The sequence below is a fragment of the Vollenhovia emeryi genome, unplaced genomic scaffold (genome assembly GCF_000949405.1).
Source record: "Vollenhovia emeryi isolate VEMERY1.0 unplaced genomic scaffold, V.emery_V1.0 DF939121.1, whole genome shotgun sequence".
Classification (NCBI taxonomy): domain Eukaryota; kingdom Metazoa; phylum Arthropoda; class Insecta; order Hymenoptera; family Formicidae; genus Vollenhovia; species Vollenhovia emeryi.
In genome coordinates this window covers 1,441,348-1,457,488 of record NW_011967245.1, presented here as the reverse complement: position 1 = coordinate 1,457,488, position 16,141 = coordinate 1,441,348, and the positions used below count along the sequence as shown (strand labels likewise).

Genomic DNA, 16,141 nt, shown 5'->3' with positions numbered 1-16,141 from the left:
CTACTTTGTCACGGTCGATTTAACGTCGTTTAAAGAATACAAATTGCAGTAGTAAGTTAAACAAAAGCAAAATGATTAAGAAAATTAGTTTTTCCCGACGAGACGATGAATACGTTCCTCAGTCACAAACGGCTGATAATGGGAAAGATAGGAAAGCACCCTCTTATCGCGGACGACAATCTTCATTGCGCTAATCACTCGTCTCTTTGGTATCGCTTCTAACAATCGCGCCGGAATCGGATTATTCCGCTAACTAGTTTCTCCAAGGCGGAGCTATAAAACAGGTTCATGTTTTGCACTCGAAATATATCCGAGTACGAGTTCGAAAACGGATGATTGGCCACTTTAGTTCCGTAGTTGAATTTAACATACGGGAAGTATCCCGATAATGCAACTTATGGTATTCTTAATATTTACAGGCTCTACCTGGAACGTCGCGTCGCTTACCCTTGGGAAAATTTACTTCAAATGAAATTGAAGTTTTTAAAAATAATCTTTCACATCTAAGAGTTTACTTAAAGAAGTTGAAAGTCTACTTAAGAAATTTTAGAGTAATTTTAGGTAAAGTAATTTTTAGATAACCAAACCCCTGTCGAAGTTCCCGCTGGAGGGCCGCGCGGCACAGCGCTTTCTCGCGAGAAGGAAACCGCACGCGGTATTATAAATTATATCACACACTTTTCACAATTCTTAAAGTAAGTTTCAAGTTTGCCTTAAATAAAAGTTTAAAGTGTCCAAATTTACTTTTTATATTTCTTATTTTTCTCAAGTAAAATTTTCTATAAAGTATATTTTCCCAAGGGTATGCATTAACTTTCGTCCGTTTCTTAAAGCAACTGTATCCTAACGTCGATGTCCATTTATAAACTTATATTTTTGCACGTGTCGCATATATCGTTTTATAATAATTATGTAAAATTGTTATTAGTACTTCGCATCCACGTCCATCTTCACCTACCAACGTTCGACGTCTTTAGCTCCGTCTAACTTAGACTTAGTTTTACATCTAGCGATAATAGCTCATTTCACCTTTCGAACGTGAAAAAATTCGACTGCGAGCGCTGTGGCGGTATTTTCCTAAATTCTTTGAACGAGATCATCGCGACACTATGTCTGCTTGCCTATCTCGAGATTCAACCTAGCGTTATCTCTCAGCGCCGCTTTACGTGGCGATCTCAATAATTCTGTACCCATAACGACAAATACCAAATAACGTATACGATGTTGATTAAAACCTTTGACTGTATCCCATGTACAATAATTAAGTGTGCAGAAAAGGAGCGAGGCACGTGGCGTATACCCCTCGCGAATATTAATTATCGTGGTGACAAACCAGTTTACAAAGCATTCTCCCGAAATCAAAAGAGGATTCCTCGGGCGGCAAAGGAATCCCCTTTCACTCCGCGGTATTTATATGAGTCTCGAATCAAACACGCTCGTCGAGTCTGACTAGCCTCTCGACGAGCGCCCTTGTTTATTCGGTAGAATACTATTCCGACCTTTTCTAAATCAGCCCCGACGCAGTCGGCGCTAATCCGGACGACAATCGTTAAGGAATATAATCGCATTTTTTAACGTCACCGTAACAATATAGTTATCCGATCATTTCCGACGGCTGTCCGTACCCTTACGGAAAAGCAACGAAATAATTATTAGAAAATTACAACAGTAATTTCTGATAGTTCAATTACCGGTGTACTCTCTAAAAGTCAATCAGTGGATTATCACTGAAAACAGTGAATGGTCGCTGCGATTTTCAGTGGTGTACTCGCAACTGTAAATCAGTGACTGTTCACTGTTTTCAGTGATAATCCACCGATGGATTTTTGGAGAGTAGGTACAGTAATAATTTTAATAAAAAATAAAAAGTAATAATTTTAATTTAAAAAAAAGTAATAAAAAAATTTTCTAGTATATAATTATTTCGTTACTTTTTCGTAAGGGTATCGAGAGAAAGAACTCTCGGGAGTTTCGCGCGATACTCTCGCAAGTAAAAAGATCGGATTCGTGAATATTCCATAGCTCGAGGACACGTGCGCAACACGCGTACACGTGGCAGGGCCCACGTACTCAACGGATATACGTACCTCGATGTAATTCGTGTAGTCACGTAGTCCACTAATGTTAGAGATATAAATAGGTATATAAGTAGCTTGTACCTCTCGAAGCGAGATTCGCGTTCCGTGCGACAGGCATCCTCGAAATGCATACAAACTACAAACGGACTGTATAATTTCTCGAGACACTCGATTGACTTCTCTTCGCTGCCCGGTCTTCATTTCCTTTTCACAGCCCTCGCTCGATACTTACTTATTTTCCACTGAAAATTTTTTTAACATTGACACACTTCCTTCCAACTGCTTCCGCTTTTGAAAAGTTCAATGATGTCTCCCTATGTGTAATATATGTATAATAAAAGACCCGGTAAGAAGCTTAAATACCAATAATGAGTTAAATGCTATATTGATAATAATGAAGAGTTAAAGGATCAATCAAAATTCTAATCGTTTTTATTAAAGTCGCTAATTACCAAAGAGCAGGTACTCTTACCGTTTACTGTATCTTCTTCGAGAATTTTAAGCTATCTAGCGTACCATTTAATTCCACTTGTTCATTATTATGTAAACAAATAAACGATTAAGAATAATGAAACTATTAAAACCAAACAAGAAACAAGAGCACAAAATAGGGGGAGCGCAAAGGGTTAATACGTTTTTCACAAGGATGCTTGTCTATCAGTTTATCGCAATGATAACTTGTTATCATTTGTGGCGTAGCAAATATGCATTAAATGCCCACTCACAGATAATTAAGTGACACTGGAATGCTCAGAGTGTTTCTATGTTTTCTATTTTTTTACATACTATAATTTCTTAATAAGAGACAAGACAACTGTTTCGTTTATCTATTTAATATGACAAATAAAATTCTTTTGTAAGAGATCAACACTCTCTAAAAGTCAATCAGTGGATTATCACCGAGAACAGTGAATAGTCACTGATTTGCAGTTGTAAGTATATCACTAAAAATCACAGCGGTATACTTATAACTGTAAATCAGTGACTATTCGCTGTTTTCAGTGACAATTCACTGATTGACTTTTCTGGAGCACGCTAGAAAAATCTGCAACCATCGCAAATGGTTGAAATCGGTTCTCGGGGGACAAATCGTGTATTCTCATACGTTCCAATACTAAGGCACATATTTACAGATCAGTACGGGCTTACATTTCTCTGTTGAATACTTAAAATTGCGGAATATTCGCTACGCTACGCTGTGTGAATAGAAGAGAACTTAACTGTACACGTATGAATGTTACATGTTAAAAAGATGTTATCGGAAGAATATCTAAATACATAGCATAGTAATCGATGGCGACGGTTGGATATTTGTATATTTCAGACGCATCGTGTGCGATTATATACTCGTTATTAATACTTCAATGTTACTCGGTAACATCTTCGGCAATAAAGATAATCATACGGCCGTAAATCTGTTCGTTTTGCGCCTGTTCCGTGCATAACTCCTCTCCCTTTAATGATTTACCGTCGGGACATGAGCCTTGTGCGATTTTCTAATGTCTACTCCCTAAATGTCAACTAGTGGATTGTCACTGAAAAGGTGTTTTGTTTTTAACAGCAATAGGAGAAGTAAATAATTTTAATAACAAATACGCTTACGATATTTACAGGTCGTGATTTATTAATCTGTAACACCGGTAACAAAAATAACAACCTCTTTGATTACTACCGCTAAGATAATCTTATTGTCGTCCTTATACTTAAAGTTGGGTGACCTGACTGAGACTCAACATGATGCACGCGCAATTATTGGCTGTTCCTGGAATTTCGAGGTAAAGCAAGGAGATCAGACTATGGTACGCTGTTAGTAATGCGAACTGCACTTGGGATTTACCAGCCACTGTAAAGGAAAATCAAAGGAACATTAGAGCGATTCAGCAAGTAGTGGATCTCTAAGAATAACCGTTCTTCCAATAACAGTAATGAGCATTTCATTTAAGTTATGTTTTTAATATCCGTTTGTGCGCACGCGGTAACAACTTTGATTGACTTTTTCCAATCGCTGTTATACATTTTCTAAATAAATGGGGATATAAATCTAACTGCAATAAAAGGGGATCGTATTTTGGAGGAACTAATTATTAGAAAGGACGGAAGAGATTAGCGACCGGTTTTCCTCACCCGTAGGATGGGTCTGGTTGCGACCAGACTGGCGCACCGTACTCGGCGTGCGGTTTGTAAATAGGTTTTGGGACAATTCTCTCGATATAAACTGGTTTCTCGACGTATTCCACATATTTCACTGGTGGCGAAAGGTAGACGTGATGCACTTCCGGCGCGCTATAGTAGCCAGCCTTGTAACTGAAAGTAAAATAAAATATTTAAAAGGAGACATTTGAATTGTGGAGAAAGATAAAGCACACACTGATCTCTGACGTGCTCGTTATAATTTTATCGGTAAATCAACGGCGGATTTTAGCATCTCACAAAGAGAATAATGAGACCACATTGATCGCGTGGCTAGATTATAATCCCAGGTCAACACCGACTAACAGTTGTGTAAAATCAATATTATAATTTTCTATTCAATAATATAACTGTCACGTGCAACATATATTATGTTACCTTTATATTATTGAAATTATAGTTTAATGTTATGTAACTACGAATTGGCGTTTGCTGGAATTTGAATAGCATTTCTATATATTACTGAGATAGATTATATGTAATACACTATTGAAACATATTATTGAAACGCGTATCTTACTGATATTCGCAAAAGTGGAATCTTCGTTAATAATCGATAACGATAATGAAAGGAAAATCAAACGGATGCAACTTAAAAAAAAGCGTGAAAAGAGAAACATAGATTACAAATTTTGAGAAAAGAAATAGATTGTAAGTTTGCGTTACCCCTTCGCGACGCCAAGACCGAAACCAAGAAGGCCAGCGCCGAGCAGCTTCTTTTTCAAGAACAGCGTTCTCTTTTCCCTGGTGTGTATCGCGCCGCCATCGACCTGATCTTCAATAGCGACGTTTCCGAGGTCCAGCGATTGTTGATTCTGTTGGACAGCCTCTTCCGCCGTTGCTCTCAACGCGAGGGAACAACAGACGACGGCGATGATGGCGACAATAGCGCGATGCATCTCTGTCCACGGAAAACAAATACTTTGTATCGGTGTTGCATTTACCATCAATTTCTTCGGGCGATATACGAGCATTCGCGCAAATACCTACCACAAATCTACGATAGTATCAAAACTTTTTACTCAACTACCAGCACGGATACAAAGTGATCGCGCACATATTACGTGAAAGAATTTAATTTTCATATTCATTTTGACTTGGAAATTAAAAAAATTTGACCCAAGATAATTTCTAATCGGATTGTTAACGATTTACACGACACGTCACTTCGGGTGTGACGCTTCAACGATAATTTTATTAAAGCATAAACTCATTTCGTCTGCCTGCGCGTTTCGTGTCTCATCTCTTACCGCCGCGATCGGATTCGCGATCGAGAAGGAAAATATACGCTTTCGGCTTTCCCCAGGATCCTGTTTAATGCCAAGGAACCGGTTTCGGCGGTTTTTACCTAGCGACTCAGTATGATAATGCACGTAGGGATCACGGTGACGATACACTGCGAGGACAGGCCCGAATACTGTGACTTTGATCGGGGAATCGTCCGATTTTATACCGACTTGCCTACTTCGCCGCTCTTTTGCGGCCGGGTATAAGCGCAATTTCGAAGCCGCCTCCCCTACCACGGCGCCGAGAACGGGCGGCTTAACATCGAGTTTGGGACGATTAAACCTATTGTGACACCCGGGAAGCATTGTTGCACACATCGCGATATAGCGACCGCTTAGCCCTGTACCGCAGCGGAGTGGAAGTTTCATGAATCTCTTCAGCCTTGGTGTAATCACCTTGCTCGAAAAAATATCTACCTTCGATACACCCAGAGCGTTGCTGCAATCTCGTTTCCCTCCGTGCTAATTGTTTTGAAGTTCATATTTCTTTTCAAAACACCAATTTTCCATAGAAAGACCAGATGTAATCATCGGGAAATGAAGGAAACCAGTCACGATATCCGTTTTAATATGCACCTTCTCTCATAAAGCACCGTGTCCGACGCTCGCGATGGTTTGCAATCGCAATGGTTTCTCCGGGAACCTGTTCGAGGTTTTCCCCCCCGCTTGGAAAACTGTCATGAAAGATACATTACTAGGCGATCTAGATCTCCGGATGGGACTTATATAGACTGAACTTGGCAGATCCGCGGAGGCGAGTTCGAGGAAGAGAGCGAAAGAAAGCGGAGCGGTAATAGGGACATGACGCGGACGTCGCTTCGATTTATCAACCCCGCGACGTGACGGGCAGATAATGCACACTATTGTCGGCTGCAACAAGTAGAGCAGGCGGAGGAAAGAATGGGAAGACGGAGATGGAAGAAGAGAGAGAGGGAGGGAGGGGAAAAGAGAGAGAGAGAGAGAGAGAGAGGCGCGGAGGAGACAGGGAGAAAGCGAGAGACTGCGCAACGAATTTTCCATTCCTCCTTCGTAGTGTGTGCCCCACGTGGCCCGCCTTTCAGCGGTGGGTACACGTGCTTCTGTCGCACGCAATTGCGGGACTCGTTACGCTGCGATCTGACATGTACGCGTAATCATTGGCACGCACGCGGCCACACACGCGCGAAATGCGATCGACGACGGGCGAATGACAATGGAATCCCGATCGCGTCGCCGCGATCATAATCCGTAGCGCACGGGGCGACGATCCAGGCAGAGCCGATCGTCGACATGTAGCCGGCGTATTTAAACATTACGACATTATGGATACATCTAGTTGCGATGAAATCTGGCGTGAATGTTCGCGTGACGGCGGCGAAGACGTAATAATATCGAGAAGAAGCATAAAAACTCGCGCTAATGAAGAAATAACGAGTGCAGGAATAATGAGGCTCTCTTCTACATTCCTGTGCTTCACGCTAATGGCTTTGCAATGCAATTTCGCAATAATTAATCAATAAGCTAATTGCACGATACTTCTTAATTAATATCGATTAGTGGTCAATTTCTCTCCTGGAAAATATCGCCTCTTAGCCGCGTTCTCCACTATCATGTTTATCCTGCATTTCACGCTTTCATCCTCTGCTCTCGTTTTTCACTTCGTAAATTAAATTAATTAACGATTTGGGATTATATCAAATTTTCTTGCGTTTTAAAGTTAAGCGTAAGGTAATCAGGTGTAAATTTTCATTTTTAAAAGGAGCATTTTTCTGCAAACACGGACTTAAAATCTAGCAATAAGTCTAAACACGCTAAACCCATCGCCGAGCAGATCCCATCGGTGGGACCGACCGGTGGGAGATGACACGCGACGCAATTCGGTAATCGACGTAGAAAGTGTCCGGAGAGTAAGAGCGAGCTTTCGCAAGCAGACGTGAAGCAGGCGCGAAATTTCACCGGGTTTCGCGGAGACCGCGCCGCGAGGTATTTCCAATATTTTTTCGACGCTCCCCGCTTAGGGCGGCGATGCTCGGCGCGCTGTTTGTGCGGAGACGTGCCATCGCGTCTCGCAAGTACAAGTCCCGCTGGAAACTGACAGGCCATTTGTGCAAGGAGATTAGCATGGAAATGGAAGTTCAGCCCGCGCTCTAATAAGAGACGCTTCCGTGTCGGAGGTATAGACAGCTTGTTGGGACAAAGTTCACTCTTTATGCCATCCCCTAAATTGCATTCCGTGAAATAAATACGTTATTCACAGTTGATGTAATCCTGATGCGTGCTCGAGCGAGTCACGTGCAATTATAACATTTCATTTAATATATTCAGTATAATTTAATAAAATTCAATTTTCTATTAAAGTTAATAGAAAAATTCAATACATAATTTAATATAATTTGCATATAATATAAAATTAAATTACATAAAATTTTAATTGAAATTTAATTGTATTAAATTTAATTTTATATTAAATACTGAATATAATAGTTGGTATTAATATAGATAAAAAGGTAATTGCAGAAATTACAAAGTATTTTCTACTTTTCTGACAATATTAGCGTGGAATTTTTTTACATTGATTTAGATTTTATTTCTCTCTCAAATGTATATCAGAACATCCAATAATGTGCAATTAGGAGAAGTAGAAAAATAAACGTATAATGTCAAACTTAATATCTTAAATAAAAAAAAGGTCTCAGTCCATTAATTTAAAATAAACTTGAAGAGATCTCAATAAGCTTTCACAAAATCGGTATTCAAAGGTTTGACGATTGCGAAAGGAAATATGCGGAAATTTTACAGAATTGGAGAGACACAACACTCTTCTTTGAAGAACTTCGCGTCTATTCCCGTAAAACGTAAAGTAAATGTAGTAATACAAATCGCGCACACAGTGCGTTTGCACACGTCAGAACGTGAAACGCGACCGAAACTGCGCCGTGCTGCAAATCGACCACGCACGTACTAAATTCGATATTCACTTTTCGCTTTGTATTCTTCCCCGGTACTCTCTCCCAGGAGAAAAGTGCCGTTTCACGACATCCGCAAACCTGTATAGTTCACCGCAAAAACTCCGCATGCCGCGACTACAGATTAGCTTCATAAATAATTTATTAGGCCGACAGTCGCGGGACCTTTCTCGAGGGATGGGCTTAATTAGAAAAATTCTTTCCCGGGGCTCTGTAAACTGAGATCCTCCCTCTGACGGAAATGCGCGCCTTGTCCGCACCTTAGACCTTTAAATATGTAATGTAACTATCTAAGCGCCTAGACGCCTTAAAACGTCCATCTGTCTAGCGACCGATTGTCTAGACGTGCTATTGAAACTACGTGCCCCGGCATACATATTTTGGCAATGACGTATTCGCAGAGTGAAATCAATCGGTGCGCCCGACATCAGTCCCAGGTGCGTGTTTGACTTCCCAAATAGAACGTTGCACAACGTCGCTATCGGTTAATCTATCGGATGCTACCTTCATCATCGAAGAATTAGGTCGCACGGTGCTGGGCTTATGAAAATGAGTAAATGCACAGTTGGAGTGAATAACTATGAAGCTCGATAAGTGTAAACAATAATGCTTGCAATCAAATTACATTAATTTTCAATTGTCAAATAGTAGAAAATTATTGAATTACGGTATTCTAGAATTTTGTAAAATAATTTATTCTTTGGTCAGTAATGAATATTATATTGAATAATTATAAAGATTCACTATAATATATAATTTCCTATTTTTTCATATGCAAAAATGTTGAAAGTGTAAGTACACTAGTATTCCAACTTTTCGGAGATTCTTAATAATGATGTAATAATAATATTTCGCAAGAATATTTATTATTAGCGCAAGAGAATTAAGTTTCTTTGGTCATAGATTTGGTTTTCAAGATAGTCACAAAAATATATATACAACGTGAATTTTAGAGCAACATAGAGAGTTTCCTCAAAAGAAGCAAAAATAAAAAATTTTGTATCGCCCATGGAAAGGATAAAAAAATTGGACGATAATGATAAATAAAAATAAAATACAGCTGCGATTTTATGTTCCACTCGTTTTCTACCAATTTGCTTAATCAATTTGTCAACAAAATTATTTAATCAAAGGATCCATTTAATTTAAACTTGTTTAAAGGAGGATTTAATAACGTAGGGCTACATTTCGTCGTTATCAGTAGGTCGGGCTAAATTAAAATCAAGGATTTCGTCCGATGTCAAAAAACGGACATCGCTGTCCTCCGAGAGCGCCGATCCGCTCGCTCCTCTCTTGTAAGTTTTCCTCCTTCTAATGACGATAATTACTATCGCAAGTGCTACGGAGAGTACGACCAAAGTTGCACCCACTGCGGCGACGATCTCCAGTGTTTCAATGCCTCTACCTTGTTTCACCTTTTCCGGATTCTGTTCCACGTTGTGTATATCTGAAAATTTTCCTCATTGTCAGTAACAACAGCCAGTACGATCCTAGCAATAAAAATCTATTGTTAAACTACCGACATTTTAAATTATATTCTTAATCATTAAACTAATCAGATTTAAATATGATTCGCATAGTGTGTGAGTAAACTTTTTGAAATATTAAATTGACTTGTCTCCAAACATACCGTTTGTGTTAAAATTTTGCATTTTTTCGCATTCAATTATCAGCCAATAATACCGCACATAATTAGAAAGAAGAGTCAATCGATATTAGCAGATGCAGGTATAAATGCACTATAAGTCTATAACACAATTTCCCGAAATTGGTAAGTCTGTATACTTTAACTTTTCAATTCACTTTCGAGATCCTTTTCAAGGCATAGTTTAAAGTAGGCCGCATGGTCCCATTGTAATTTGATATCAGATAATCTTTCTTACTTTCTCTGTGAGTAATGAAACAACGAAACAGACATACCAGGTCGATCCTGAAGTTCTATGTGTTTCGTCGAAGTTATCTCGGATAAGAAAGGCGTTTCCTTCGTTTCCACTTGCTGCGTTGGCTTCGCAGGCGTTGTCCTCGCAGGCGTTGTCCTCGGCGAGGGTTTCTTGGTTTGGACTTTGGCCGTTGTGGTCGTGATCGTGGACCTTCGCATCGTCGTCGACGTCGTCGAGTTGGACATACCTGGATCGATGTTATCCTTCGGATTTATAGGAAATCCAGTCAGAGCGGAATACTTCGGCGTTGTGGTTTTACTCGGTGACCCCGTGACACTGTCGAGTGCTGTGCTGTATCCTACAATCATAATTAAAATTCTTAATCGAGAAGCCTGCACGTAAAATTGAATAACATATCGCGAGCTGAAGGGATCCATCGCTATCATGATTGTATAACTCAATTGACGGATTGATAGATCCCAATACAAGCATCCTATCAAAATATCCCATTGAGGTTTTTAATAGGTTTAAAATAGTAAACAGCTACCTAGTATACAATATTCAGCGTAATCTGGGCAGCAAATAGAGCGTTCCACACAATCGATCGTGCAATGGCAACTCTCCGGCCCGAATTCTTCGGATTTGAGGCTCTTCGGACGCGGGGGCATGGGGACAACGCTTTCCCACGAAACGCATCTGTCCCGACAGGTTTGTTGCGCGTTAACTACTTCGACTTGATCTAAAACAGATTTTTTTTTCAGAATAGAAATTTGTGAAGTCAATTTCTTCATACATAAAAAATTTTTCGGAGAAAATATGATATTAATTTTTACATATAGAAATTAATTTCTATTCATTGTTAATTTCTATATATATGTATATATGGAATTTCTATGTATCAATCTCTGTGCAGAGAAGTTAATATTAATTGAAATTAACATCACACTACCAGAAAGAATATTCGCAAAATTTGTTCAGATATTTTATAAATATTTCAAATATTTTACCTACACTTTTGCTGCGAGGTAATCGTTGAAATAAAATTGCAATATTTTTGCGCTTAAAGTTACATAATATTTCAACCGAAATATATTCCACATATCGCACATGAAATTTATTCATTTTTTTTATATTTAATTTATACACGTTATATCTCGCTGATATATTTTATAATTTTGCCAAATAAATTTATATGTCGAATGTTATCATTACTCTACCATGTGTTTGCGGATGTACTTTGAATGGAAATTGATTTAAAAACTTACCATCATCGCCTACGGTTACGCTAGTAGATTCATTTTTAACAATGCATTCTTCCCCTTGTAAAATAGCGACGTCATCTATTGCGATATCGCTCAGGTAATTGGGACCTCGCACTCCTTCTATAGTAATCTATTAAAAATTATTTTTTAATTCGAGAACTAGAATTGTAATTATCTATTAAGAAAATAATCGAATGATTGAACGAAAATTGAAAAATAATTGAACGAAACATATAAAAGCTTTGAAAGGAATTTTTAGTTTCATGTAACATATTTTAATGGCAATGTAATATTAACAACAATGTTCCGTAATGAAAAAGTCAGCGTGATTATTTGAAAAGTAAGATTTAAGACCACGTACCTGAAAACTGGCATTAGCTTTCGGTAGATTGGCAATACCATGGAACCATTGATTTCCTTGTTCTCCACTTTTGGTGAATATCAATCGCGGCGCAGCATCTTCTTGTTTGAAATATATGTTCAATGAGCCGATCGTGGCACCGTACATATGATACCTATCGAAACAATTCATAAAATATCAACAAAAGAAATAGCTTCGTATGAACTCGTGCATTATACTTACGAGATCTTTATTTTAATATGATACAAGTTAAATGTTGAAATTTTCACAACTGACGTGTCTGTATTTTTCTTTCTAAATATAATATTTTATTTTATTTTAATTTCACTTCAATAAATTTGTTAATGGACATTGTTAAACTTGTATAGAAATATGTTTCGAGGAGAAATTTGACGTGCGTTGTAAAAAAGGTGAAATGAGACGACGAATTAGAGTTGTACGAGAATTTACAAAAATTTGTGCGATATTATATTTTATATCACACTACTTACCAGAATGAGAAACATCCTGATTCGGTCAATGAGGAATTGTATAAAGGAGATATGATTCTCGCCGTATCATTCTCCAATCGTCCGGATGCCTCGATATAAAGATAATGTCCTGAAATCAGTGAGCGTGCGCAGTTTGAAAATCAACGGCTTTGTTCCTTTCTTCTACCAATCTAACGCTTTTCAGAAACGCTGAAGTCACGCGACGATACACGTACCGTCATTTCCGATTCCTAGAGTATGATCGTGCGTCGGACCGGTACCGATGTGTAAACTCGGTGTCTCGAAGTTATGACGTTTCCAATCAAAATCGTGCTGCGGATCTTGTTCCCACCAGCAAAGATCCGAACTTTCAAAGTCGCATTTTGTCGGCGCGGTCACGTTCGTGTCTTACCATAAATATTACAAAAGACGTTGCGTGAGTAAGGGTCAGAGCACAAAGCACAACGTGATAGCTTACGACAAAGACGTAAGCGTAAACGTAGATGGCGCACAAGCTTTGGCGTAAGTGTAACGTCATATGTAACTGGAGGTAAGTACGACATACGCCAAAGCTTGTGCGCTATCTGCGTTTACGCTTGCGTCTATGTCGTAAATTACAATATTACGTTGCTTTGTGCTCCGACCCTACGACTTGCGACGTACAAACGACATAAAAATTATATAGTTAAAATAATAAATTAAAATAAAACTCCAATTAAAGTTGAGAAAGAAAAAGGCTGGAGAGAAAAAGAGAAGAAAAAGAAGCATGGCGTACCATTATGTAAGATTAAATGTTATTGCACTCTCTAAAAGTCACTCAGTGCATTATCACAGAAAACAATTGTAAGTGTATAACAATTATAAGAATAATTCAGTGCTACACTTATACCTGTAAATCGGTGAATGTTCACTATTTTCAGTGATAATCCACTGATTGACTTTTACAGAGCAAATTGAGTAAGCGTGACATAATTAATTAAGCTTTACAGTAGCGAGAAATAATTATTTTTTTGTGCTACTGAAAATAAGTTTCGTCTCCAAATATGCATGCCCTGTAATTGCACATGTTTAATTGCCAAATGTATGGCGACAAGCGGGCGAAGCATTAATAACGAAATAAAGTTCTTTATCGCAATACTTTTACAATAAGGAATCGTTCCATTCCATTGGCGTCCGTCGCAATAAATTTCAGCACTGCCGGTCAGGGAGTAGCCAGGTTCGCAAAAGAACATTAATATTGCACCGCTTAATTTTGATGCTACCATTAAGTGCTCCTGCGCAGGTGGTGCGGGACATCCCGATTCTAAATGACAGAAAGATAAGTAGAATCTACGCACATGTTATCCTATTTAAACATTTACAGACGTCGTCGTTGTTAATTTGCCTTGTCACACCGAAAGTTTCTTCCTGTATTGAATCTGATGAAAACTGATTGACAACGCGTGCCATTGCGGCGCGATCATTTTGTTGCATCTTTTCATTATCATATATTGCTCTACACACGCATTTTATTATACCCCAATATTATTTTACATACAATTCGATTTAAATAATTAGAGCATCATTTTTAGCTGGCGAACAATCGACGAGCAAAGAGAATACCTTCGTTAAGACTCTACTTCTTCCTCGAAGCTATAAATCGATTACCAGATAGTTTGTTAGGAAAACTTGCTATTCCTGCACTTCTAAATATTAAATTACTGGAGATTAAATTGTCCGGAGAGAAATAATATAAAGATACAGGCCGGACGTCGCGTGTACAAGATCCGTCAGCATTTTCTGATTAGTACAAGTTTTCCAACTGTTCTCACATTAAATTTTACTTACTAACACACACGGGAATAGGTGTGTCCCATTGGCCGCGTACGCACGTGGAATATTTGTTGCCCACGAGAGTGAATCCGTCGAAACAATTGTACCTTATGATTCTACCTCGACCCCGAACGCGACTTCTTCCGTTATTCACTCGCACCGTGGTACATCGGACAACTGAAAAGGAATGATTATTGCGAAATGCGTCAATTTATGAACCGATTCGATTTCTATTCAAGTTCATAGGAGTAATTGCAAGTGGAACAGATCTATTTATAACACTGTCTCATGAATATTTGAGCAGAAACGTCGCAATGTAATTAATGATACAATGATGTAATTAAATTATATTAACGTAATTGTTTAATGCGTCATTCGTTGAACGTGTGCGCATTTGCTTTTAAGTTAAAGTTTTCTCGAATTTGTCCTACGAATAAGAGCAATGACACTTTAATCTCGGGCTTGACAATAGTTATCCTGCAATAAAGTCAATTCCTCCGTAGACATTTGTGACCGTCGCGAAGAAATAACTATTGAAATAGCTATTGATATTACAGGGAAGTATTGAGCTGATTGCACGTCGCGGTTGCTCCGTGCAATTTCAAACTTCATTCCAATCTTTCGTTATCGAAAATACGTTATTTCCATGATTTCTGCTTACTCTGCGAAGAGCAAACGATGCACTGGCCAAAGAAAGCGAATAGCAGCAATATCATCGAAGAGCACTTCATCTTCACCCACGTATGTGAGACGCACATGCACGTGTATACGTAACTCGCGCGCAACGAGTTAAGGAAGTCCGCGGGGAAGTTTCCGAAACAATTAGAAAGATCTCGAGAGTAAACACCGCGAACCACGTCTCTACGGCGGAATAATACGCGGAGTTTACGCGGTTTTACGTACTTCAAGGCTTCACGCACCGCCTCACACGATAATCACAATACGCGAGCGTTGTGAAGCTGCGCGAGGTGGATCCCGACAAAAGAAGAAAATTACTTGGGTTTGCGCCATTAAGCGCGGCGAGGACGTAAATGGAACTGGGATTCATCCTTCCATTTGGGGCTGCACTTGTCGAAGCCGAGGGCGGGAACACGGTTTCCGCTGGCATACGAGCGATAGCTTTTTTATCGTCTTCCGGTGCTTTATCTTCGTCGCGCGTCGCCAGGCCTTGAGGAAAATCCCTGGAGATTGCATTTCGCTCGAAACACGTCCGGCGCCAACTCGATAATCTTGATTCGGCAACTTTTCGACTCGGGCTGTCCGAAATCTATGAGGATTTATCGCACGGAATCGTGATCGAGAAGCCCGCGGGAGGACTCGAACTTCATGGAGTCCGGGGATCTATCAGATTCATCGGAGAAATATCATGTTCCATTTGCTCCGCGAATTCTTTCCAATTAAATCAACCTTTAAAATTCTATTTCCCTCCAATAACACAAATTCTTTTATCTTTCTCTTTGCATTAAGCTTAGTTTTACGAGACATGTTGTTTAAGGATGTATTGGACGTACAATCTTAGACAAAAGTGCATGAAATTGGAAATACTTAAATATCTACTCTTAACGCATAGTAAATCTAGATGTAAGAAACTTGAACGATAGTTGGAGTCTTATTTGTACTCCTACAAAGGTATTTTTCACTTTACAAATGTTTTTTCCCGAATTATTTGCGATTTTTTCACTTATGAGCCCAAACTTTTGATAGTGAAAATACTCTAATTTCAATTCTTAATAACGTCAAATATTTTCAAAACTAAAAAATTCGTGCCGACAGCACGAATATCTCAAGTTATATTTTATTCTATTTTATTTCTTTAAAACGGTGCAGTAAAGACTATTGAAACTTGGTAGATATTTT

At 38.9% G+C, this 16,141-nt stretch overlaps 2 protein-coding genes across 3 annotated transcripts; both read right to left on the bottom strand.

Moving 5' to 3' along the window:
- Positions 1-1,753: 1,753 nt before the first annotated feature.
- On the bottom strand, positions 1,754-5,167 carry LOC105570193. Its single transcript, XM_012027211.1, has 3 exons — positions 4,935-5,167; positions 4,203-4,382; positions 1,754-3,921 (listed from the first exon to the last, which is right to left on the bottom strand). Exons 1-3 carry the CDS (start codon positions 5,165-5,167, stop codon positions 3,912-3,914), a joined length of 423 nt encoding a protein of 140 aa, XP_011882601.1. The 3' UTR covers positions 1,754-3,911.
- A 4,180-nt stretch (positions 5,168-9,347) lies between these two features.
- LOC105570192 (MAM and LDL-receptor class A domain-containing protein 1-like) lies at positions 9,348-15,465 on the bottom strand. Of its 2 annotated transcripts, none has more exons than XM_012027208.1 (10): positions 15,281-15,465; positions 14,300-14,461; positions 13,611-13,775; positions 12,709-12,879; positions 12,494-12,602; positions 12,003-12,156; positions 11,645-11,771; positions 10,927-11,118; positions 10,420-10,737; positions 9,348-9,946 (listed from the first exon to the last, which is right to left on the bottom strand). In XM_012027208.1, the coding sequence occupies exons 1-10, from the start codon at positions 15,390-15,392 to the stop codon at positions 9,681-9,683; spliced, it is 1,776 nt and encodes a 591-aa protein (XP_011882598.1). In that variant the 5' UTR covers positions 15,393-15,465; the 3' UTR covers positions 9,348-9,680. The 2 variants fall into 2 exon arrangements, with proteins under 2 accessions (XP_011882598.1, XP_011882600.1); XM_012027210.1 differs by having other exon boundaries at positions 14,946-15,357.
- Positions 15,466-16,141: the final 676 nt, after the last annotated feature.